The 27,987-nt window shown below is 41.8% G+C and overlaps 1 protein-coding gene across 1 annotated transcript in view; it reads left to right on the plus strand.

Annotated features, from left to right (window-relative positions):
• Positions 1–16,444: 16,444 nt before the first annotated feature.
• The window catches only part of LOC311243424 (C-C chemokine receptor type 3-like), a gene marked incomplete at both ends in the record, with an annotated part of 53,373 nt that continues 41,830 nt past the window's right edge, over positions 16,445–27,987 (plus strand). The window contains 2 exons of the mRNA XM_084332655.1: positions 16,445–16,451; positions 19,033–19,179. Coding sequence (XP_084188781.1) covers positions 16,445–16,451; positions 19,033–19,179 — 154 coding nt within the window. The remainder of the gene's footprint in view (positions 16,452–19,032; positions 19,180–27,987) is intronic.

Here is a 27,987-nt window from a genome sequence, read left to right on the forward strand (position 1 = left end):
GCACAGTATAATATGCATGTAATAAATACTTTGTTAATAAACTTTACAATTACTTGAACAATTTTCACTGTGCTCCTAAATTTCTTTGTGTGCTCCTAAATTTTTATTTTTATTTTATTTATTTAAATTTTATTTGGGAGCACATGTGCTCCTTGGGAAAAAGGTTAGCGTAGAGCCCTATATATGGAGACATTAACATTACGTTATCAAACATAGGGATGAAGACTGTAAAAAAAAGTGTCGACAATGTTTTATAATCTTTGTTCATTTTAATCATACAAATTCTGTGCCCCCGAAATACAAAAAAAGCCCCCGAAAATCAATTAACCCTTAGGGGGCTGGCTGGAGCTTTGAACCCGTCGGCGGAGAACAAAAGAATTAAAATCTCTCCTAAATGCTAAAAAAGTACATCTTTTCAGAAATCGATAAAAATAGACAAATGACCATTTCTAGTGCTTTGACATATAAGGTATACGTTTCCTTACTTGCTAAACGTAATACGACTTGTAAATACGTTTAATTCTTGCTAGAAGGTATGATTGTAATAATCTCCATTTGCGATAAAAACTACAGCACGTCACATACAAGGACGCGCGCACACACACAATAGCGCTGTGAATAGGTGTTAGACCCCCGCAGAGGTATTAAAAGTAGTCTTTGCCAACCTCACCACCATTGCACCAGTGTATGACATCGCGCTAAAACATTAACTACTTGCTTTTTATGTGCAAGGAAGGAAGGAAGAGGTGGACAACTGCATCATTATTATTTTCATTCTCGAGAATACACCCGACCGAACATTATGAATTAAAAGTATTCCCCCTTGTATTAAGCTTCGCGCTAAAACATTAACTACTGTCTGTATGGCCGAGACAAAGTGCGTGGACAAAGTGCGTGTGTGTACGAGTTATGAATTATCTCTCGCAGTCCCTTCATGCTGGCTACGTGATGACAGCGCTCTCTCTTTATTTTTCAACCTCGCCTGAGAGAAATAGAAAGGAGCGCTCAGTAGCGGCCAATTCCAGCGTTATGGATGTTACATTCAGAGAGAACATTGGAAACTTAACTTAACATTGACAAGGCATCAATTTGAATTGGAAGTATAATTTACACATTTTAGTTACACTTATTGAGATAAAGATGAGCCTGCAGTAAGAAATGGTTTGACCTTTTTGATTTTGAGATAGGTGACAAAATACAGTGTTATGGATGTTAAGGAAATGGACAAGCTTTTCGGACTACACTATCAAAAATAGAGCTTTACCCACATGTGTTTGACTTCGGTGGACCATTTTGAGGGTCAAAACCAGTCTGGATTGATGTTGTAGTCTGAAAAAAATGCCAGGAAATGGTGAGAGAATTGTTGCATATATAGAACACAAATGTTCTAGAATGTTCGATTATGACATCATACTGTGACATCACAAATGTTCTAGAATGTTCTATTATGACATCATACTGTCACATCACAAGAGTAGAAAGGTGCGCTCAGTAGAGCACACACACACACACACTGATTGATTGATTGAATGATTGATTGATTGATTGAAAAGTTTATTAACAGATTGCAGAATGGGTACAGTACAGCACAGCTCAATACATACAATTGTTAAGAGGATGCAGACCTGAGAAAGACTTTCGTCTTGTTTCCATCAGGGTCCCCATATGCAGATTTTGCCTAGTTCCACACACACTCTCTCTCTCTCTCTCTCTCTCTCTCTCGCTCTCTCTCAATTAAAATGGGCTTTATTGACAAGGGAAACATATGTTTACATGGCCAAAGCCAAACAAAACAAAACAATACAGTACATGGTAATGTGATATGGTACAGTACTGTAAATACCATCTGAGTAGAGTAGAAAGTAGAGAGGTGAAGACATGTTCTCTCTCTCTGGCTTTATTGAGGAAGGGCACAACTCTATCAGCTGAGTAACAATGTTCATCAAAGTGTTGAGTGCTACAGTGTAGGTTAGTATATTAGGACAAGTGCATACCTACATGAGAAATCAAAAGAAATCAGTACATTACAGAAGGAATTTCTTGTACAATTATTCTATTTAATAATAATAATAATTATAATAATAATTATTATAAATGTCTCTCTGTCTATATCTCTATCTTTCTTTCTCTCTCTATCTCTCTCTCTCAAATCAAAGTGTGTGGCAATCTAGGCCTTCCTGGGCCCACATTGAAATAACAAAAGGAACCAAAGGCCTTTTGTCCCAGGTGTGGCATAGTATAGTGACATTGACATTGAAATCACATTGCATTCTGGGAAGGAGTGTAGTTCCCTTATCATTTAGCTGAATTCATTGAATTCTCTTCAGACCCTCTTGCTGGAAATTGGTAAGGATTGTACCAGAATGTTTCATAGGACAATCAATCGGCTCGAATTTTACAATTGATGGCTTATTTTGAAGGTATGAACCTGTAGTTTCATTATGTAAAAATGTAAAAAAGAAAATAGTGACATTTCTTAAAGAGGAGAAGCATATTCGTCTAGACCTCAGAGGGATAAGGGGGGAAACATTTTTTAACTTCTAACCCTGCGTTTCGTACATGTTGACTGCAAGTAAGTCATTGATAAGCGACGGGTGTATTAGACCCATAGCCATAATTTAAGATATAGTTTAATCGTTCGCAAATGTCCCCGCCCTCCCATTGACTTCAGTGCTGGCATTGAAGGGGTTATTCTGGGCATAGGGGCGTGGCTCTGAGTGTGTTAATGGTTTATATGGTATATATCAGTAAACACAATGGGTTTGATAAGCGATTGTTTTGATAAGGACCCCACAGAGATGAAAATATTCTATTCGAATCCAGGTACTTTCTGTGTGGCGTTGGCATGTTCTCCCTGTGTCTTTGTGGGTTTCCTCCCCGCAACTGACTGTGGTGTTTTACAGTTCAGACAGATCTGGTACAGTAGCTCTGACTGTGGGGTTTTACAGTTCAAACAGATCTGGTACAGTAGCTCTGACTGTGGGGTTTTACAGTTCAGACAGATCTGGTACAGTAGCTCTGACTGTGGGGGTTTACAGTTCAAACAGATCTGGTACAGTAGCTCTGACTGTGGGGTTTTACAGTTCAAACATACACAGCCTCCGTCAGAGGAGAGGATAAAGGCTCTGTCGGGCAGCTGGCCATTATCTCCTCGATCACACACAGATGACCAGATACATATACCACACAGGTTCAAGTTGAAGAAGTTTAATTTTAATGTACTGAATAATACAGGTACTTAAATACATTTTCAATTCATCAAGACATTTAGATACATACAAATATACAGTACTATGTAAGAAAAAAGCATCACTGTGCAGATTGATTGATTGAATGAAAGTTTTATTAACAGATTGCAGAATGGGTACAATACAGTACGGCTCAATACGATGCAGATCAGAGAACGACTTTCGTCTTGTTTATATCAGGGTCCCCCATTTTCAATTCATAATGAATTTTAAGTAAGGGTGCAACTTGCTCCGTGCAATCCATTCTTTGTGGATCTAGCCCTCAGTTTGTTGGTCCAGTGTTGCCAGATGGGAAATGTTAAAGTATTGTACCGGAGGCTTAAGATTATCGTTTTTTATGAGAACTATCGTTTGCAAGTCATAATAATAAGAAGAAGAAGAATAAACTCTATTGACCCAGAGGGGAAAATTTACTAGGAACATCAGTGCTGCATCAGTCAATAACCATGAGAACATATTTGTAATTTCAGAAAACACGTTTTTATTGATACAAACTCTGTTGTTGTTACACACTTATTTACTGTATATTTTATTCCATTTTTATTTTATTCTATTCTTATCTTAGGCAATTTGTTTTGTTATTCTTATTCGTGACCTGTTCTGTCTGAATGTTTAATGTTGAGTGATTTCCCTCGGGATAATAAAAGTATTTCTATTCTATTCTATTCTAAATGTGTAAACAATGACAGATAGGAACAAATGTTTGCATAATTTCCATACATGTCGTTTGTGCCACCGCAAAAAGCACTGACAACATTTCATTAGAGTTCAACATTCTCAACATAATAACCAGCCTAAAGACTGTATTCATAGGCATGTTAGACTTTGGCAATGGGAGTGGTTGTCTTCATTGAGCGCTTATCCTTATTTGTAGTTCCGGTACAAAGTAGCTTGTGTTACTTTTATTATAAATGAATTGAAAGTTTTGACAATCCAGCCAGATCACACAAGCAGGCTATTTGCTGAGCTGATTAACAATGGTTGATAGCAGGGTTTCCCATTAATTACCTAGACTGTAGCGGCCCGCCACAGTTGTATATAATGAACCAAAAAAAATGGGTTATTTAAAAATATATATTTTTTACTATTTGTTTAAATATAAAGTTTGCCAATAGGGATGTATCGGTAGTATTGGCAGTGCTAATAGTAATCCACTATATATTTTTTTTTCTAAAAAATAAACCAGTTCAACACAGGTAACCACTTTTGCTTCATTTCTTTGATGGCTCAAATGTATGCTCTAGTCTAGTCCAGTGGTTCCCAAACCTCTCCTCGAGACACCCCAGCCGTTCCATGTATTTGTTAAATTCCACAACCAGCACACCTTGATTCAACTAATAAAGGGCTAGTTAAGTTGAATCAGGTGTGCTGGTTGTGGAATTTAACAAATACATTGAACGGCTGGGGTGCTTCGAGGAGAGGATTGGGAAGCACTAGTCTAGTCGATTTTGCCTCTTTATTTTGCTCTCAAAGTGCACCAGATTGATGTATTTAACTCTAAAATGTACCAAACAAATAAAGTTCCAGGGGGTTCACCCCCCCCCATTGTCTCTGAAAATCCTGTGGGAAACACTGGATAGGTGTACAAATGGCTGGGAAATAATTTAGCGGACTATCCCTTTAAGACACCTATTATCTTGTTGTATGTACCTCGCAAAGCTTGTGAGCTTGTGTGAAGATGGAACAAGAGTTGAAGTTCAGTTTTATAGATATGCTAGTTTGAAAGTGGCCGTTAATAGTTATTTCCATCCAGTCTGTGATATCCAGATTGTTTGAAAAGTAAGTGCCCGCAGTTTATGGTTTACCTGTTAGACAAAGTCAGACAAAGCTTGCCGAAAGCTCAAACAGTGAACTCCAAGCCCACGTCAATTTCATCAATGACAAAACTGAGGAAAACAAAAACAAACCCTGTGAACTTTGGAAACAACCAACTAGGCTGCAGCAAAAAACTAAAAACCAGATTTACAAACAAACATTGATTGATTGATTGAATTGATTGATTGATTGAAAACTTTATTAACAGATTGCAGAATGGGTACAATACAGTACAGCTCAATACACACAATTGTTAAGGGGATGCAGACCAGAGAAAGACTTTCGTCTTGTTTACATCAGGGTCCCCCATTTTCAATTCATCAGGACATATATGACATACAGATAGTCAGTACTGCTACATCTATACATTTATGACAAAGACAGAAAACACTCATCACAGACAAGCTGGATGTGGCCAAATACCTAAACATATTCTTTACAAACATAGCCACAACACTGGTTAATAAACTACCCTCCCACTCAGGGCATTTTGGGGTAGAACACATCCTAGCCTACTACAAAAACCTAAGGGTCCGCAAAGACGACTTCAAACTCGAAATGGTAACAACAGATGAGGTACTCAAAAAACTGAGCGCCCTCCAACCTAACAAGGCCACTGGCCATGACTATCTCCTCCAAATTCCTCAGAGACTCAGCAGCCACCAAGACTCAATAAACCTCTCAAAATTGTGAGAGTGACCCCCCCTGCACAAAAAAGGCAGCAAATTAGACCCAGGCAACTACCGCCCTGTTTCTATTCTTACCCCCATCTCGAAAGTCATGGAAAAAAGTGTCTATACGAACCGGTTGAAAAGTACCTTGTGGAAAAAGATCTAATCTACGAATTCCAATCTGGCTTCAGAACATCCCACTCCACTGACGCATGCCTTCTCTATTTGAACGACCACATCAAACGAGGTGGATGCGAGAAATTACTGCGGCATGGTCATGCTGGACCTACAAAAGGCCTTTGACACTGTCAATCACTCCATTCTGATTGACAAGCTAGAAGCAATTGGTTTTTTTGATAGTTTACCCGTGAGCTGGATGCAATCCTACCTGGAGGGGAGAGAACAGATGGTGGAGGTAAACTGTACTCTATCCCCCCCCCCCCTCCCAGTGAGCTGTGGTGTTCCACAAGGAAGCATACTAGGACCGTTACTGTTTCTAATTTATGCAAATGACATGTTGTCAGCTTGTGACTGCAACTTGTTCCTGTTCGTGAACGACTCAGCCCTGCTGGTCTCTGACAAGAACAAGTTAAATGTTGAAAAAACCCTCAGCTCGGAACTTGGCAGAATCTTCACCTGGCTCGGTGATAACAAACTATCATTACACCTGGGCAAAACAGAGTCGATTATCTTCTGTTCAAATAACAAACTCAGCAAGACCGACGGCTTCTCAGTTACAGTGGGTGACAATATTGTCACAAGGAAAGATGAAATTACATACCTGGGTTCCATCCTAGAGGCAAATCTTTCCTGTGACAAAATGGCAACCAATGTAATAAAAAAAAAGTCAACCAACGAACAAGATTCTTGTAACGGATCTCCTCTCTGGTAAACAAGAATACCCTGAAGACTCTAACAGGAGGACTCATTCAAGGGTACTACGACTATGCTTGCACCTCATGGTGGTACCAAAGCACCTCAAAGGCACTAAAAACAAGATTACAAACATCACAAAACAAACTGGTCAGACTACTGCTTGACCTTACTCCTAGAACCCACCTCACCCCTGCCCATTTTGACAACCTAGGATGGCTTAGAGTAGACGACAGAGTACAGAAACTTGCAATGGGCCTGGTCTACAAGATACACTACATGTTACGTGCCCCCGTGGGGAGACGCAACACTAGGCCACAGACAGGATAGGTGAGGATGCAGTGACACAAAACACCATAGACGGATTGTAAAATAACAATATTTATTTTACACAAATGAGATCAGCAACACCGAGAGCAAAGAGGACCTACCAGTGAGCACCAAATAATATCAAAATGAAACAAAAGCCCCCCCCGTTACAGGCGCGGACGCCCCAAAGTACAGGAGGTGGTGCTCACTCTAAGCTGGTGTCTTTAACAGTAGTTCTCCTACGTGATGCAGATGTAGACCCCAGGGTATCTTTCTGCCCTCAATGTCCCTGTGTGCGAAACAAAAGATTAATAACAACACAATCACCATAGGCTGGGTGACAAACAAATATACAAAGGATTAGTACAGAAATGTACAACAACACAAAAAGATACAATGCTATATAGACCAAATAACTAGAGCTTTGACCAGCTCTCACACACAATGCTCTCACACAGAATTAGCTCCAATTAAGCTTTTACCAGCTCTGACACAAATGTACCCTAAGAGCCTCAGCTCTATTACCAAAAGCCACAAAAGAGAGTGTGTAACAAAGAGTGTGTACAAAGACACCAAGAGCTCTACTTTACCACATCAATGAACCAGAGAGCTCTACCTACAAAAGCACCAACACACAAGAGCCATAGTTACCACCAACACAGACCAAACGAACCAGGGAGCTAACTAACACTGAAACACAAAGGGTATTATGAAGTGAGTGGATGTTGATTGCAGAACGAGTCTCAGCTGCCGCTGCACCGGGGTGAGTGGGTGATTGACCAGCTGCTGCTGCAACTGGGAACCTGGGGATATGTAGACACAAGAGGGAGACAAGACAACAACAAACAAAACATGCCTATATACACAACAGATTACATACATTACTCCCATATATATATATACATAAGGACACAGTCCGTAACACTACACCACTAAGGTACCCATGTACATGTCGAAATACTTCCCAAAGGTCAGTGAATACCACAACCACAACACCAGAGGGAGTTCCACAAATGATGTTCAACCCAGATTCGGCACAAACAAGGGACTAAACACGTTTCGCAATTATGCCACAACAATGTGGAACGCCCTACCCACAGCCGAAAAAAAAATGTGAATCCCTACCCATCTTCAAAACCACTCAAAGAGCACCTACGGGAGGCTGCAATTCGAAACTGGCCCCCATAAATGTCCAATCCCACCCTCCTAATGTACAGTTTCCTCCCCCTCGTATGTATATATTGTCTGTGTATGTCATAAATGTCATTATGAATTGAAAATGGGGGACCCTGATGTAAACAAGACGAAAGTCTTTCTCTGGTCTGCATCCCCTTAACAATTGTGTGTATTGAGCCGTACTGTGTATTGTACCCATTCTGCAATCTGTTAATAAAGTTTTCAATCAATCAATTATATCTCGCAAATTGAACTGTGTTCAGTGTGATTTTTTGATGATTTGTCTTATTATATATATATATGCCTATATGTATATGACAGTTCTTGTTCATTCTACAGCAGTCAATTGTCTTACCCATTACTAGTATCTATTAGCAACTATTGTTATTACAGAACTGTGATGACAACTGGATATTACATGTGAAAATAAACCCTGATGGACAAGAAATCCACAAGGAAATATACATCTCCTCACCTTCCTTCAATGTGTCCTGATCGATGCACCATCCTGTATACTGTTAAACGTAGACGCACTAGCCCAACCTAAATACCTCATTAACAGTCTCCTATGACGTCACATTGTGTTGACTTAGGCTTTTATTGCGCGTTTGTTTGCAATCAGTTCCAGCTTCTTTGTGTGTGATGGAACCAACAAGAAAGAGGAGATTTTCCCTGTCTGGGAACATTTAGATCTGATATCTCATAATAAGGTGTAACATAATAATAACTAACTGTGCTGCTCTCTCTCCTAAGTTTTCACATAGGAGAAAGATCAGCTCAGTTAGTTATTACTATGTGAAAACTTAGGAGAGAGATCAGCTCAGTTAGTTATTACTAAGTTTTCACATAGTATGTATATTAGAGCAGTGGTTCCCAAAGTCGGGGTCGCGACCCAAAGGTGGGCCGCGAGCAGCCACGGGTGGGCCGCGAGATGATTAAAAAAAAAAAAAAATATTATTTGTTATTTTTTTATTATTTTTTTTTTGTCAGGCCACTGAACTTAGAAGCAGGCCAGGACAGTGTTTCTAGTTGTATTCTAAAATTCTATTCTATTGTATTTTAAAATGTGACTATATGGTTTTATATTAACTTAATAAATAAACAAAAACGAAAAATCTACTTATTTCAACGAACATTTCCAACTAAATAACAGATTATGCACATAAAACGCTGAAAACAACCGAAGCAACAATAGTATTTTAATGAGGCTATTATTATTATCATTATTATTTTGCAACAAGTTAGCCCTCTCATAAATAGCACATATAAATGAATAACTAACTTGAACTAACTTAATAGGATTGAAGTGATATTTGGCTTAAAAAATCGGTCGCCTGAAAAAAAAAAAAAAAAAAAGGCCCGACGATGTGCATTGGGCCGCGGCTCTCTGACGCCTTATTTTCTGGGCCCTGGCCTGAAAAGTTTGGGAACCCCTGCATTAGAGGATGACATCTTTTCGGGATTCCCACGGGATGGGAGTCAATTTCACTTTGAATCCCGTGATTGGGCAGGACCGGGAGTAAAAGTCAACGGGAGCAAAAGGGAGTGGGAACTATGACAACAAAATCAACGGGATTTGGACAGAGAGGCAGAGAAAATGGTGAGGAAAGGGAGGGGGCAGGGGAGCCTCAGCCTCTCTGTCTCTCTCTACGACAATGATTTTAAGTAGGTGAGGTCAAAGGAGTTTGATAGTATTTATTGAGGATGGCCAGATAATGTTGATATTTAAACATAACAAATATAATACATAATAAATGTATACATGATCATGCAACATAAAAAAAAAATTAGGAACAGTTTGGGAGAGGGAGGAAGGAGGGGTTTTAGGTTGTGTTGTGAGTTCCAAAAAATGATGTAACTTAGTTATTTCAAGTTTAAAGCTCAATATATCAAAACGTGGCCCTTTACAGTGAACATGAGGTATATTTGTATTAAAAACAATAGATTGTTTTTCATTTAAATGTCTGCAACAGCTAAATAAATGTTTTTCAAATTATATTTTCGTTACCTTTTTTGAGTTGATCAAATGTTACTGATTGTGTTAAATGGGCTTATCGTCTCATATCGATTGCAGGCACCTGCATCGTATCGTGGCAGACTTTGTGATATCGGCAAATATCGTATTGTTGTCCAAAGAATCGATATTGTATCGTATCGTGATGAAACTGGTGATTCCCACCCCTAGTAGAGTCCATACACCCAACACCAAATCCCATAATTCCTCACACGTAACGTGTCTGGCTGTGTGACGTCAACTTGTCAGCATGAAAATGACAGCCAAACATGGCACTGCAACTAAATAACACAAATACAATAGGCACATTTGTGACTGTTACAAATATAACACGTTTTATACTTGTGCTACAAGATTTTGGCCTGTGCTACAAAACTATCAACCTCTGTAGCACCAGTGCTATGTGCAAAAAAAGTTAACGTACAGCCATACAGACATGATGTGACCTATGTACTGCATACTTTATACTGAGGAAGAAAAACGGAGCAGGATTGGTAAACGGGAGTGGGATGGGAGTGGGATTCTATAAAAGTTTGTATAGCTTTGATTTGTCCCTGTACACTGTTTTTAATATATATATATATATATATATATATATATATATATATATATATATATATATATATATATATATATATATATATATATATATATATATATATATATATATATATATATATAGATGCACGAATGCCTAGAGAGTGAATGTACAGAATATGTTTTAAACTGTTTTTATATTAGCTTTAAATATCCTTCTATTTTTCCGTTTCTTTTCTGGCTTAAACATCTAGCCCAGGGACTACAACGGAAAACTAGCAACCCTGCTAATGTTGGCATATTTACAGTTTTCATTTGTATTCATTTATAAATGTATAAACTGTTGATTGATATGTCCCTGATCAAATAAACTGAGTAAACTAAACTAGTAATATGAATAAATGTGACAACACAGCGTATCCCTTGTTCTAATTTCTGTTATTTTAAAAGGTGAAGTGTTGTGGATACAACAACACCTTATCAATGCTGAGGCATTATAGAGCCTTGCATGAGAGCAAGGAGACCAGCCAAGGTGGACCAAGCTCAGGGAAGCCATTTTAGGATGCAATGATAAGACGGCACACACCCTGCTACAGTATGTATTATAGACAACAGTAATGATAAGACGGCACACACCCTGCTACAGTATGTATTATAGACTACAGTAATGATAAGACGGCACACACCCTGCTACAGTATGTATTATAGACTACAGTAATGATAAGACACCCTGCTACAGTATGTATTATAGACTACAGTAATGATAAGACGGCACACACCCTGCTACAGTATGTATTATAGACTACAGTAATGATAAGACGGCACACACCCTGCTACAGTATGTATTATAGACAACAGTAATGATAAGACGGCACACACCCTGCTACAGTATGTATTATAGACAACAGTAATGATAAGACGGCACACACCCTGCTACAGTATGTATTATAGACAACAGTAATGATAAGACGGCACACACCCTGCTACAGTATGTATTATAGACTACAGTAATGATAAGACGGCACACACCCTGCTACAGTATGTATTATAGACAACAGTAATGATAAGACGGCACACACCCTGCTACAGTATGTATTATAGACTACAGTAATGATAAGACAGCACACACCCTGGGGGGGGGGGGAGTTTCCTGGTCCCACGCCCTGGAAGATTGGGCGTGTGCACCGCAGAAATTCCCCCGCCATAGAGTACGTCACTGTGCGCGTCTCTGTTGGTAAGACTTCCGTGAGCTGTTCAGGTCCATATGATGGATCTGTTTCAGGGAGTGGTCAGGGCTCCTCCTCACGAAGCTCCTACTCGGGCCTTCTGTGAGTTAGGACTCTCCTTCCCTGTGAGGGAGCCTCCTCAGAGTTCAGAGCCTCCTCCTCAGATTGTCAAGGTGAGTAGAACTTCAAAAAGGAGTCCTGCTCTATTGTGTGTGTATTCGATTCAATTAGATTATTGAGTGTGTATTGGTTCAGTGCCTCCTCCTCGGAGAGCCCTAACCCAAATTTTACATGGCTCAATGTTGCAATATATTCTTTTCAATCTATACAGCTTGCGTGGGAAGTCTCTCTGGGGATTTCCGTCTCCTCCCTATGGGAGGGTGGTGGGATGTAAAAATATAAACAATTTTTACCCTCAGCGGCGTCACGAGGGATTCATGTCAGTCTGTGTTCTTTCTTTTTTGAATAAAAAGAGGAAGGTACATGAAGCGCGGCGGCTCCGTGTCGTTCTCCCAGGCGACTTGGAGGAACAATGTTTGGTGTCTTGCTAGACTATCCATTGATATGTTTGGGTCTCGACGTATACATAGTGCTGGCTCAGGTGTGTTTCTGTGACAGAATCACACAGGGGCTAATTGCGCTTTGGTTGCTTGTTAAAACAGCGTTTTTATAGGGCAACTGGGATGGAGTTTTGTCTCTTCCGAGCGCCAGTTTACTAGGTTGTCTCGATGAATTCTCGTTCATATCTGGGGGATGTTAACGGAATAGATCTGAACATAGGTAGAGGGGTCTCACGCCCTTGGGGTGGGCCGCTGAGCACGGTCCAAATGGGACCGTCTGGGTGGCGCCCTCTTTTCATGTTTTAGATCGACACGCATACCTACCCCCTCTCTTGGAGTGGGCATGTCGGCGTGGTTAGGACACAGGACTGGTCTGGTCACGCTGGTCCAGGTCAGTTAACCGGTTGTCCACCGGGGATGCAGATCTGCTGTTCTGGTACCCTGAGGGACTTGTGCTTTTTTCGGGGGGAAAAATGCCAGGTCGGTCCGGGTGTCACAGGGTTAGGCGCTATGGAGACCCTTTGTTGGGTACATGTTGTACTCTGCACTATCGTAATAGCTTACGGCCATACCAACCTGTACACGCCCGATCTCGTCCGATCTCGGACGCTACGCAGGTTCGGTCCTGGTTAGTACTTGGTTGGGAGACCGCCTGGGAATACCAAGTGCGGTGTGCTTAGGGCTGGTTCTCCATTATTTTCGCTCCTCTCTCACACGTGGCGAAGAGGGGCTGTTGGGGTGGTCTTGGACCTCCTCTGGTAACCCTGTGCTTCCCGTGCCACCGGGCCCGGTCCGAAGTAAAGTTTCATTGATACCGTAGGCCTGGGATAACCCTTTTTTGAAAACTGAAACACTTGTACTGCGGTATAGCCAGTGTATGCCCGCAGGTGTGTTTTGGAGTTTTTTCTTGAGGAGTTATAGGAACAACCACCGCATCTGGTAACGACAGGGTGGTTGGTTCCCTGGTGTGTTGGAGCAGAGTCAACTCCCGGGTTACCCGGTTGAGTGTGCCCCTGCACGTTCATGACGTCTGCCAATCATGTCAGCCTTCTCTGCCTCAACCCCCTCTGGGTGGTTTTTTTTTTAATGGAGGCTTTGTCATGGTGATCAACAACGCCAGCATACGCCCCTTCCGCCGGGGCGGCTGTTTTCAGCTGACTCCTTTGGCGCCTGTCTCGTCCGCAGTGCTCCAGGCTCAGGTTACAGCCTGTTGCCTGGTTTACCCGGTGCGCTGCCTGCTTCCGTTGGTTAACCTTTTTTGTGTGCTTACGGCCATGCTGACTGCCTGTTCTATTGGGGGAAATTATCCGAATATGCTGGCATATATATATATATATATATTATATATATATATAGAGAGAGAGAGAGAGAGAGAGAGAGAGAGAGAGAGAGAGAGAGAGAGAGAGAGAGAGAGAGAGAGAGAGAGAGAGAGAGAGAGAGAGAGATGAGAGAGAGAGAGAGAGAGAGAGAGATTAATTGTAGGAGAATGAGGGTTAGAGTCAAGAGAGGAGAGAGAGAGAGAGAGAGAGAGAGAGAGAGAGAGAGAGAGAGAGAGAGATTAATTGTAGGAGATTGAGGGTTAGAGAGAGAGAGAGAGAGAGAGAGAGAGAGAGAGAGAGAGAGAGAGAGAGAGAGAGAGAGAGAGAGAGAGAGAGAGAGAGAGAGAGACGATGAGAGAGAGAGAGAGAGAGAGAGAAAGAAAGAGCGAGAAAGAAAGAAAGAAAGAAAGAGAGAGAGAGGAGAGAGAGAGATTAATTGTAGGAGAATGAGGGTTAGAGAGAGAGAGAGAGAGAGAGAGAGAGAGAGAGAGAGAGAGAGAGAGATGAGAGAGAGAGAGAGAGAGAGAGAGAGAGAGAGAGAGAAGAGAGAGAGAGAGAGAGAGGGGAGAGGGGGGGAGAAATAGACAGAGAGATGAATATAGGAGATTGAGGGTTAGAGAGAGAGAGAGAGCAAGATGGAGATATGAATAGTAGGAGATTGAGATAACTAATCTAAAGGACATGAAGAAGAACACAAGGCGAGACTTATTTTGTATTTCCCACCACATCAGGATCGACAGCCAAAACACCACCAATCTGTTGCCGTCGACTAAAAACACATGTCTTCAATCAATATCTGAAATTAAAGAAATAAAAACGACTAACTTTCTTACTGTCTATTTCTACCATCATGCACTCTTCCACTAATTAATCCTCCTTGCGTATATTATACTAATATGTCTCTACTACTCTGCACTCAACACTGCAGCACCCAAGTTTCAACACTGTTTGATGAACATTGATACAGCAAAAAGAGTTGTACCCTTCCTGCTGACTTGTCGTAGTGTCAACTAAATGACTAAATGTAAATGTCAGCAGAATAGATTGATGATTGAAAGCTCATGTACACATTTGTTGGGCCTTATAGACACGCCTTGGCCATTTAAATGAATAAAGGTTTGAATTTAATTGAATTTGAATTTAATTTATATTGTGTTACTACTCCTATTGGTGAAAAGGAAACCAATTGTATCAACCTAATCAATCAACATGATGAAATGTGTATGATGCTTTTCTGTTTAATATTGTGCAAGGTTTGAAACAGGAAACGATGGTTGGATAGCCACTGGAGGCCAGGGGATGGACAGGAAACATCTGTTTCTTAGAAAGCAGAATCAGAGAATCGCACAGAATGTCTTTTGAGAATAATGAGAATTAACCATGAACCGTGGACGCAACACTCTAACTCACCATCTTTAGATAATAAAGTACTCAACCTCTACTGTCTTTAACTATGAATGAATGAATGAATGAATGAAAACTTTATTTAACAGATTGCAGAATGGGTACAATACAGTACGGCTCAATACATACAATTGTTAAGGGGATGCAGACCTGAGAAAGACGTTTGTCTTGTTTCCATCAGGGTCCCCCATTTTCAATTCATATAGACATTTATGACATACACAACATACATGACATTTATGGCATAGGGACATATAGGTATTTAGTACTGATACATTTGTGACATAGGCGGTATTCAAATATACAGTACCGTTACCCCTAGATCCTGACAGAGTATATACATATGATGGGGAGGGGACTGTACATTAGGAGGGGGTGGGTGGGTGGGAGGGAAATATACATACGGCGGGGAGGGAATATATACATGCGGTGGGGAGGAGACTGTCTATTAGGTGGTGGTGGGGGTTTTGGGCATTTACGGTGGCCAGTTTCGAATTGCAGCCTCCCGTAGGTGCTTTTTAAGAGCGGTTTTGAATGTGGGCAGGGATTCACATTCCTTTACAGCTTTGGGTAGGGCGTTCCACATTGTTGTGGCATAATTGCGAAACGTGTTTAGTCCCTTGTTTGAGCCGAATCTGGGTTTCACATGATTTGTTGAGCTTCCTCTGGTGTAGTGGTTGTGGTATTCACTGACCTTTGGGAAGTATTTTGACATGTACATGGGCATGGGACAACACAACACTCTAACTCACCATCTTTAGATAATAAAGTGCTCAACCTCTACTGTCTTTAACTATGAATGAACACAACACTCTAACGCACCTTCTTTAGATAATAAAGTACTCAACCTCTACGTGGCTCAGCAAAGTCAACAACCATTTGGCCAATCATCACAAAACGTGTAGGATATGTCCACATAAGTACCTGAAACATATCAGAATTGGCCACTGGGGGGCGCTAGAAATGCAAAAGATAGACATGGCATAACATAAATCAGACTATAATCCACTTAATTGTTTGTCCAATCAACGTTAAACTATCAAAACGAACTGGTTAGATTATAACACATATTTCACTTAAATAGTTGGATAATTCTAAAATCGTTAAATCGGCTATAAGCCATTAATGCCTCTCTCTCTCTCTCTGTAAGCCTATTTCATTCAAAAAGATCATGACGTGATTCGTGACAGTCACATGACATCCCTCGTGCCGCCGCATGTTAAACAGACACACAGGAAATACCAGCAGCACTTCTCTACTCCAGGGGCTGAGCAGCTCGTCACTATCTCATGATGGCAGGTGAGTGCATTTTCCACAATGGCATGAAAACAGTATTTGAGTATATTCTAGTATTTTAATTTGTACTGTAATTTGTTTCAAATGCTTTTTTTTTTATTATGTTTTTTTTTTTATTTGCACAATGAAACAAAAAAAATCAAAGCCACAAATTAAACGAAATGTGCAGGTGAGATAAAAGAAATTAATACAAATTCAAAAAAAAAAAATTACAGTGTATGTATATATTGTCTCCCCACCGCACCGTATGTATATTTTTCTCCCACCCACCCACCCACCCCCTCCTAATGTACAGTCTCCTCCCGATCATATGTATATATTCTCTGTTAGGAGCTATGGGTAACAGTACTGTATATTTGCATATCGTATATGTCACAAATGTAACAGTACTACCTGTATGTCCCTATGCCATAAATGTCAGTCACTATGAATTGAAAATGGGGGACCCTGATGTAAACAAGACAAACGTCTTTCTCTGGTCTGCATCCCCTTAACAATTGTGTGTATTGAGCCGTACTGTATTGTACCCATTCTGCAATCTGTTAAATAAAGTTTTCATTCATTCATTAATTCAGCGTCGCTCTCTGTTGCGGAGAGGGAGAGAGAGAGAGAGAGAGATAGAGAGAGAGAGAGAGAGAGAGAGAGTTGAATATAGTAGGAGATTGAGGGTTAGAGAGAGAGATATGAATAGTAGAAGTTTGATATTGAGATCGGTTTCCATCTCTCTACGAGGGGAACCCAGGGATGTGACAAATTTGTTTGTGCGTCAATGTAGCCAGATTAGTATAGAGGGAAAAAACGGTTGCAACATTGTTGCATTCTTCATTTGGTTTGGTTTGCTTTCACACTGCAATTTGTCAAGTCAACTGCACCAAACATTCTGAACAATGTCATGCGATCGAAAACGGCGCTCGTTTATTGGATATATAGAATCCCAAAAAAGGCTTTGGGGACAGCTCTACAGCGCTCATACACACACACACACCACATTATTCTGCGAAGCAGCCCAGCGCACACACACACACACACACATACTGTACACCAGGGGCGTAACTAAGCGGGGGGGGGGGGGTCCGCGGGAAATGTCCCCGGCATGTTTTCAGAATGCAGAACGGTCCCCGGCATGTTTTCAGAATGCAGAACGGTCCCCGGCATGTTTTCAGAATGCAGTTGTGTCCGCTGCACGATAATAAACGGTGACGCGACGTGATAGGAAAACGGCTGCTTGGCCATCTCTGAGCCATTGTCATGCAAAGTCAAGTGAGCACGGCGCTAAGTACCACAGCTGTCTTTGCATATCAACAACAGCCCAGTATTCAGGTGTGCTCAAATAGGCTACATACTGTAACACCCCTCCCCAGTTTGGTGTGAAACTGATAAATAGCGCTCGCTCTCTCTCTCTCTCTCTCTCTCTCTCTATCTCTCTCTCTCTCTCTCTCTCTCTCTCTCTCTCTCTCTCTCTCTCTCTCTCTCATACACAACACAGGGGTGCAGTGCTGGGCATACGCGGTCAAACGATGTTTGGGCTTCGTCACTGAGGCAGAATTGCGCGCATCCTATTATTATGCAAAGTCTAGGTGATAAGTCACCTAGACTGTGTGTGTGTGTGTGTGTGTGTGTGTGTGTGTGTGTGTGTGTGTGTGTGTGTGTGTGTGTGTGTGTGTGTGTGTGTGTGTGTGTGTGTGTGTGTGTGTGTGTGTGTGTGTGTGTGTGTGTGTGTGTGTGTGTGTGTGTGTGTGTGTGTGTGTGTGTGTGTGTGTGTGTGTGTGTGTGTGCGTGCATGCGTGCGTGTAAGCCTGTTTAAATATAAAAAAAAAATGTGGAGAGTCATAATTATGCATGTATAGTTAAACACAGCAGAGGTCGGCTACTTTCAGGTGATTTGTCACATTCTAAGTGATTTGGATTGGCTTAACATCCAAGCAGACTTAAGTTTCTTTATTAGTTGTCATACAGAAGTACAGAATACTTTTATACAAAACTTATTATGGTTCTTTGTCTGAACAATGTGGTGTATCCTGATTGGAGGACCACTATTAGGCAGGGTTGATTTTGATTTGAAATCTTTATTTCGAACACTCTGCAATCTCAGTAAAACATATATTTTTCATGTATTGTTCCAATTTTTCTTCATGAATATCATTATTAACTTCAGTCCTCACCATACATATGGATTTTTTTTTCATGATTTTAACAATTTTTTAAATTAGGGTTAGGGTTTGGGTTAAGGTTAGGGTTAGGGTTAAGGGGTTATGGTTAGGGTTACCCTAACCCTAACCCCCTAACCCTAACCCGAACCCTAACCTTAACCCTAACCATAACCTGTTCATTTCTGCGACTAGGGTGGAAGGTGTGACACATTTATGCAGTGCGCTTAATAGTGATTTTTGAAAAAAACCAAACATGGATTATTGGAATATGAGTCAAAGATGTGAGACTGAGCTACTTTCCTGACATATACATAAAACATAGCCAACGCTATCCACACACACACGTGAAAAAATGCTATTTGCAGAGAATTGTGACAAGGGTGACTGGAGGGTTAAGTATAATTTCTGGGTACTTTTTACACCCCTGCTAACAGGGTACCCTGACAACGACAAATTTAGTGATTATAATGCGGGAAACTTCACTGTCGTATCTACTCAACCACTCAAGAACAGCAGCCAGGAGTTTGGCGGGGTGTTCCTGCCAACCCTCTACAGCTTTGTCATCATCATTGGCTTCATAGGTAAGTGTGTGTGTGGTGTGTGTGTGTGTCCTTGTTTTCCTACTGTTGTGGGGACCAAATGTACCCACATCTGTGATGAAAACTATTTTTGTTGTCGCTGTGGGGACATTGGTTATGTTATTTTAACACTTTCAGCGCCAGCCGTTTTATCCATCCTTGTAGTCAATGGGCCACGCTTTAAAATATAGGGATTTTCACTGTGCGTTGCAGTGTTTGCAGGGCTATATCTATATTCTAGCTATGGAGACAATACTATGGCTCATTTGACAGTAACTATCCCTCGTCCAACATGCAAGAAAGAATAAATGTTTTCATGTATTCGTTCGCGTTTCTCGCCTGGACACGCTACTGTTTCCAAATCAAAGGTATATAATAGGTATTATGTTTCATCATGAATGCATCAAAGGGGGGGTGGGTCGTTTTTTGATGCTCTGATCACCAGCAATGGCATTCATTTTTAATATTACATACGTTGATCGGCTGGATCGATGTGAAATCATTGTAGGATCAAGGTGGATTTGACGTCAGATAGTCCTTACCTTTGATCGGAGTTATTCCAAAAAGAATATTCCAATTGTCTGATCGCGATTTCCAGTATTGATGTCGATCGGGTCCCTGACATGAAGTGGCACAAGGTATGCCTCACGTGTGCTGAACGCGTTTCAAAGTGCTTGCATGAAGCGATTTACTTGGCTTGGTCTAAATTCTCCCGGACGACATTAGATGCAGTGATGGGAATAACGGCGTTATAAATAACGGCGTTACTAACGACGTTAGTTTTTTCAGTAACAAGTAATCTAACGGATTACTCTTCCAATCTTAATAACGCCATTACCGCCAAAAAATGCAGCGCGTTACTACTGTATGATTGAAGCAGTTTTTTTCATCAGACAGATCTCTGCGCCAACACACACACACACGCCGCGCATCGCCAACACACACACACGCCGTGCATCACCGACACACACACACGCCGCGCATCGCAGAAACGCACACACACACACGCCGCGCATCGCAGAAACACACACACACACGTCGCCAACAAACAACAACAACATTCTCCCCCACTGATCAAATAAAAAAAAGAAACATACTTTTTCGGACTGATCATCTGAGCTCCTCTCCAGTTAAATCCAAATAATCCTCTGCCATTGTTGTAATATGTCATCTGTTCTCTAGTATTTAGTCTCGTGCAGTTAAATCCTCTCTAGAAGGGAAAGTGAAACTTATCAAGCCTATACGTTGTTAAAGGGGCAGTAGGCAATTCATTTACTCTGGATGCCTGAACACAGAATGACACCAGAATCACTGACTACCACGGCAAGCCTATAGAAAATTATTCTATTTAATAATAATAATTATAATAATGATCATAAATATAATATATTTAAAAAAAGTTATTACATTTTTTTATTATATTAATAATAATAATTATAAATATTTCTTTTCTGTTGTACCGAACTCGTACCGAACCGTGACCCCAATACCGAGGTACGTACCGAACCGTGGCTTCTGTGTACCGTTACACCCCTAGTGGCTTCTGTGTACCGTTACACCCCTAATCTATTGTGTTTGTATTTGTATGATCCACTATATGAACATAGTAATTATAATATCTACATATACTAGAGCTGCCGCGATAACCGCATTACCGCGGTATCGCTGTTGCATCACGCCCACCGCAGAGTTGGGCTGAATACCGCATCACCGCTTTTTTTTATAAAAATAATAAAGTAGCGCCCAGACGTTGGGCTTGCGGCTCTGCAGATATACCCTACTTGGTTCCAAGCGACCCTATTGGGTAGAAGTGGTACCAGAAAAGTCATGTGAAACATTGCAGACCACCGATTGGTCAGAAGAGAGACACGTCACACGTTGGGGTCTCTGAACAAAAACAGAAAGCCGCCATCTTTACTGCCTCGCTAAGGATGTATTTCATTCAGGATTTGTTTGCGACAGCACCAACTCCAATAAACAAAAAAGGATGGATTCACTGTGTATTCTGCCTCATTTATTGATGAAACAAAACCGACATCAACCCAATTTACCACCGAGCGGAGAGTTTAGTGTCACAACAAGATCGCTGATGTGTTAAGTTGGTTGTTGTTATTAGCCTAATACTACCGTCAGCAGATATACACGAGAGGTAACGTTAAACCCGGGTTGCTTGGTAGAATAGACACAATGAGAGGTAACGTTAGCTTTAGCAGAATAGACACAACGAGAGTCTGGTTAATGTTGTTATTGATTGATTGATTGAAACTGTGTTAAACTCTGGCTTGCTGCAAGCCCTCGGACATAGCTATGCTCACGGAGCTTTCAGTGTACACAAGCGGCCCCGCCTGCATCCCCACACGGAGACAAACGGAGTAGTACCTGGCTGCAGTGGAAAAGGAACGAAGTACCAGGTACCTAAAGCGGGTCAAGTCGAGTAGGTACTATGCAGTGGAAAAGCGCCATTAGACTAGAGGCAGGCTATAAGAGTAGACTACTAAAAAAAAAAAAAATGCATTCAAACTTTTTATTTTTTTTTTATTTTTGCGCACTGTGCGGTAATAACCGCGGCGGTAGGAAATATTTCGCAAATTTGTGCGGTAAGGAAAATATCAATACCGCGGCAGCTCTAACATATACATGGAATTTGATTGGAGGCTAGTCTCACTTTGTCCCACAGCAACATTAAAATAGTTTAGATTTGTGTATGTTGTTTATGTAAAAAATTTACTTTTATAATTTGTAACTGAGTAAGTAATTTAGTTACTTTTTGGAAGAAGTAACTAGTAACTGTAACTAGTTACTTTTTAAAAGTAACTTGCCCAACACTGATTAGATGTGACACAGTCTGGAACAGGGTTTCAAAGGGTAGGCGATACTGCCACCTAGCAGGATCTGGCCGGTATTGCACTCTCGGGTCTCAGTATGGCTTTCAATGGTAACATAGAGGTCCGTGAGATTGTATAGAATAAAAAAATGTAATAAAAGAAAAAACGTTAAACGATCAAAAACCAGACTTTTCTTGGGTTTTGGCGCTCAACGCATGGCGAGATAACTCGAGAAATCCCGTGTATGGCAGAGAAAGAGTTAAGAGGGGTTATGGTTGGGTTAAGGTTATGGTTAGGTTCAGGGCCGGACTGGGAAAATAATTCATACCGGGAGATATAGCGCGAAATATAGCCCAAATCAGGCCACTTTTTAAGCGGGGGTCTGGGGGTCCCCCACCCGGATTTTTTTTTGTTACAAAGACTTAATTTCCTGCATTCTGGTGAATTTTTGTGCATGTGAATCACAAACTAATGAGCCAACAATTGCTTAGTACAATGCTACTCTCTCAACCTCAAATAAAACTGTTGTGGCACTAGCAATGCTACTCTCTCCACCTTCAAAAAGAAAAAAGCAAGAGCACAACATATTTTTCTATTTACTATTATAATACAGTTAACCACTCTCTCCACCTATTCAAACAGAGCAAGAGCATATTCACTTTACTGATGCACTACCCATCAACAGTTAAAATAGCACTTTACACAAACATTAAATAACAGACCTTTCATTACAATACTATAATAACAGTAGCCACTGCCAGAATAGTGACACATGTATCGCGTGTGGTGAGCACACGCATGCATGCACAACGAAGACAGAAGATTGCGTTGTCTCAATCATTTTAACTATAAAATGAGCTCAAAGTATGAGCTCACTGACTGAAATTTCCAACAAAAAGCATCAATTGTCAAATAATATTGATTTCCATTCGCCGCCTCCGCTGTCAATCAGTTGTATCGCCTGGTCCCGCCTCCACCAATCACAAGCGGCAGCACGGCTCCATTGTGTGTGTGTGATCCGCATGAGGGAGAGAGTCAGATAGTTCTCCAACTCTGTCGCAGACACTGAAATCCTGGTTGTTCCCCACCCACCTAGGTTATCTAACTATCGCGCCGCACCGCCGCCACAACTAGAAACAATGTCCTGGCAAAAAATAAAATACAAAATTATAATAAAAATACGTATAATTTTTTTTTTATATAATTTTTTTTTTTTTTTATCTGTGCAGGCCAGGCCACCGGGAAAACTCCCGGTGCTCCCGATGGCCAGTCCGGGCCTGGTTTGGTTAAGGACAGGTTAAGCTTCAGCGAAATCTTTGTTCAGCATGTGGATACGGATTAATTTACCACTTTGACTCTTTTTGGATGGTGAAGGATTTGTACAAACCTGATAAACTTAATCCCAGCTATAAAGGAGTCTCAGTTCTATCATTCAACTTCTCCTGCCATCTATCCAGTCTTGCAGACTGACGCCATACCCCTGTTAGCTATTCACTAATTGTCATTGGAGTATATAGACCCCCATCGGCTGATGCTAGTTCTGTCGATAAAATAGCTAATGTTTGGTCTCTGTATCCTGAATGATACTGAAATGCTCATATTGGGTGACTTTAATTTAGATTGGCTGGGTAGTAATTATGGGTATCTAAGGGAGGTTAGTGAAAACCAAAACCTAACCCAATTGGTTACTGAACCAACTAGGCCAAACCCAAAGAAATAACTCAAAATCTACTTGAATTGATTTAATTGTCTCCAATAGATTAGACAGGATCATTGCTAGTGGAGTTTTTGATTTAGGAATCAGGAATGGCCCAACAGCCTGCATCAGGAATACTAAGCTAAAGAAAACAAAATCACACAATATTATAAAAATAAATCTAAAACATTTCAGTGATCAAGCTTTCCTATTTTGATCTACTCAACAGTGACATCTCATGTACTTCTGAAATTCCGGATGTAGAATTGGCCTTAGACTTAGACCTTAAACTCTCCTATCAATCATTGATAAACATGCATTATTTGTTTAAGACATTCAGAGTGAAGGATAGGTCAACCCCTTGGTTTACAATCAATGAAAGGAATAGAGCCTGGGCTCTAGCTAGACGCTCTGGGGATCCATCCCATTGGCTATCTCTTAGACTACACTATGAATTGAAAATGGGGGACCCTGATGTAAACAAGACAAACGTCTTTCTCTGGTCTGCATCCCCTTAACAATTGTGTGTATTGAGCCGTACTGTATTGTACCCATTCTGCAATCTGTTAAATAAAGTTTTCATTCATTCATTCATTCATTCATTCATTCATTCATTCATTCATTCATTCATTCATTCATTCATTCATTCATTCATTCATTCATTCATTCATTCATTCATTCATTCATTCATTCATTCATTCATAGACAGATTAGAAACAAATGTACATCGTCTGTCAAAAATGCTAAATCAAGCTATTATTTAAATACTATTATTTAGTTCATACTCAGATCCAACAACATTTTGGAAAGCAGTAAATTCTAGTAAAACCAAGGCTACCATTTCCTTGCATACAGAGGTAAAAATATAATGACTGCTTGATAACTGAAGGTAGCCTTCTTCAACAGCCATGTTGCCCAAGCTGAACATTTGTCTAATGAAGTGGTGACTGCTATGAGCAGCTATGAGTAAAATGTAGGGCCTGCCACTACATTTTTCCTTGAGCCTATTACTCCTAATGCAGTTTTTAATATGTTGGTGTCTATTGATACCAGAAAGTCGACTGGGGAGGACAACTTGGACCCGTTCTTTCTTAAAGGAAAACTCCAACATTTTGGGAAATTTGCTTATTTGGCATCTACCCTGGAGTTAGACAAGAAGATACATACCCTTTTTCTTCTCTGTGCATGCAGTAGGAGTAGGAAGACAAGCACCGTTAGCCTAGCTTAGCGCCAGTCACTGGAAGTAGGTTCCTCCATTAGCCTAGTTCCAAACGTCTTCCTACTCCTACTGCATGCACAGAGAAGAAAAATGTATGCATCTTCTTGTCTAACTCCAGGGTTCCCAAAATGTTGGAGTGTTAAGATACAGTACATACCTTTTTCTTCTCTGTGCATGCAGTAGGAGTAGGAAGACGCGCACCGTTAGCCTAGCTTAGCGTCAGTCACTGGAAGTAGGTTCCTCCATTAGCCTAGTTCCCAACGTCTTCCTACTCCTACTGCATGCACAGAGAAGACACATTTATGTATCTTCTTGTCTAACTCCAGGGTAGATGGCAAATAAGCTAATTTCCCAAAATGTTAGAGTTTTCCTTTAAATGATCTGCTCCAGTAATCACAGAGCAAATAACATATCTTTTTAATCTCAACAGGCACAGTTTCCAGTACTTGGAAAACGGCCCATGTCTCTCCTTTGCATAAAGGTGGAGACAGAACTGACCTGAACAATTATGGTCCAATTTCCAAAGTTGTCCTGCTTAGCTAAAATCCTGGAATCACTAGTAAATAACAAACTCAAACTCTCTTCTAAGCCCCCATCAATCTGGTTTCAGAGCCAGCCAGTACAATCTCAGCTACCACTTTAGTTATAAATGATATAGTTTCTACATTAGACAAAAAGAAACATTGTGCTGCCATATTTATAGATTTGAGAGAGGGAGAGGGAGGGAGAGAGAGAGGGAGAGAGAGAGGGAGAGAGAGAGGGAGAGAGAGAGAGAGAGAGAGAGAGAGAGAGAGAGAGAGAGAGAGAGAGAGAGAGAGAGAGAGAGAGAGAGAGAGAGAGAGAGAGAGAGAGAGAGAGAGAGAGAGAGAGAGATCCTTCATGCCTCTCTTCAGGTCACCTCCTTCACCTCCTTCAGTTACTTCACCTCCTTCAGCTCCTTCACCTCCTTCACCTCCTTCAACTCCTTCAGCTCCTTCAGCTCCTTCACCTCCTTCAGCTCCTTCACCTCCTTCTGCTCCTTCAGTTCCTTCAACTCCTTCACCTCCTTCACCTCCTTCAGCTCCTTCACCTCCTTCAGCTCCTTCACCTCCTTCAGCTCCTTCACCTCCTTCAGCTCCTTCACCCCCTTCACCTCCTTCACCTCCTTCACCTCCTTCAGCTCCTTCAGCTCCTTCAGTTCCTTCAGCTCCTTCAGCTCCTTCACCTCCTTCACCTCCTTCAGCTCCTTCACCCCCTTCACCTCCTTCAGCTCCTTCACCTCCTTCACCTCCTTCAGCTCCTTCACCTCCTTCAGCTCCTTCACCCCCTTCACCTCCTTCACCTCCTTCAGCTCCTTCAGCTCCTTAGGCTCCTTCATCTCCTTCACCTACTTCAGCTCCTTCAGCTCCTTCAGTTCCTTCAGCTCCTTCAGCTCCTTCACCTCCTTCACCTCCTTCAGTTCCTTCACCTCCTTCACCTCCTTCACCTCCTTCAGCTCCTTCAGCTCCTTCAGTTCCTTCAGCTCCTTCAGCTCCTTCACCTCCTTCACCTCCTTCAGCTCCTTCACCTCCTTCAGCTCCTTCACCTCCTTCACCTCCTTCAGCTCCTTCACCTCCTTCAGCTCCTTCACCCCCATTCACCTCCTTCACCTCCTTCAGCTCCTTCAGCTCCTTAGGCTCCTTCATCTCCTTCACCTACTTCAGCTCCTTCACCTCCTTCAGCTCCTTCAGCTCCTTCACCTCATTCAGCTCCTTCAGCTCCTTCACCTCCTTCAACTCCTTCAGCTCCTTCAGCTCCTTCAGCTCCTTCACCTCCTTCAGCTCCTTCAGCTCCTTCACCTCCTTCAGCTCCTTCAGCTCCTTCAGCTCCTTCATCTCCTTCACCTCCTTCACCTCCTTCACCTCCTTCACCTCCTTCAGCTCCTTCACCTCCTTCACCTCCTTCACCTCCTTCACCTTCTTCAGCTCCTTCACCTCCTTCACCTCCTTCACCTCCTTCAGCTCCTTCACCTCCTTCACCTCCTTCACCTCCTTCACCTTCTTCAGCTCCTTCACATCCTTCACCTCCTTCAGCTCCTTCAGCTCCTTCATCTCCTTCACCTCCTTCAGCCCTTCAGCTCCTTCACCTCCTTCACCTCCTTCAGCTCCTTCAGCTCCTTCACCTCCTTCAGTTCCTTCACCTCCTTCAGCTCCTTCAGCTCCTTCAGTTCCTTCACCTCCTTCACCTCCTTCAGCCCTTCACCTCCTTCACCTCCTTCACCTTCTTCAGCTCCTTCACATCCTTCACCTCCTTCAGCTCCTTCAGCTCCTTCATCTCCTTCAGCCCTTCAGCTCCTTCACCTCCTTCAGCTCCTTCAGCTCCTTCACCTCCTTCATCTCCTTCAGTTCCTTCACCTCCTTCAGCTCCTTCAGCTCCTTCAGTTCCTTCACCTCCTTCACCTCCTTCAGCCCTTCAGCTCCTTCACCTCCTTCACCTCCTTCAGCTCCTTCACCTCCTTCACCTCCTTCATCTCCTTCAGTTCCTTCACCTCCTTCACCTCCTTCAGCCCTTCAGCTCCTTCACCTCCTTCACCTCCTTCAGCTCCTTCACCTCCTTCACCTCCTTCAGTTCCTTCACCTCCTTCAGCTCCTTCAGTTCCTTCACCTCCTTCAGCGCCTTCAGTTCCTTCACCTCCTTCACCTCCTTCACCTCCTTCAGTTCCTTCACCTCCTTCACCTACTTCACCTACTTCACCTCCTTCAGCTCCTTCACCTCCTTCACCTCCTTAAGCTCCTTCACCTCCTTCAGTTCCTTCACCTCCTTCAGCTCATTCAGCTCCTTCAGCTCCTTCACCCCCTTCAGCTGCTTCACCTCCTTCAGCTCCTTCAGCTCCTTCACCTCCTTCACCTCATTCAGCTCCTTCACCTCCTTCAGTTCCTTCACCTCCTTCACCTCCTTCAGTTCCTTCAGTTCCTTCACCTCATTCAGCTCCTTCAGTGCCTTCAGTTCCTTCAGCTCCTTCACCTCCTTCAGTTCCTTCACCTCCTTCACCTCCTTCACCTCCTTCAGTTCCTTCACCTCCTTCACCTCCTTCAGCTCCTTCAGCTCCTTCA

This window comes from Notolepis coatsorum, assembly GCF_963971535.1.
Source record: "Notolepis coatsorum genome assembly, chromosome: 17".
NCBI lineage: Eukaryota > Metazoa > Chordata > Actinopteri > Aulopiformes > Paralepididae > Notolepis > Notolepis coatsorum.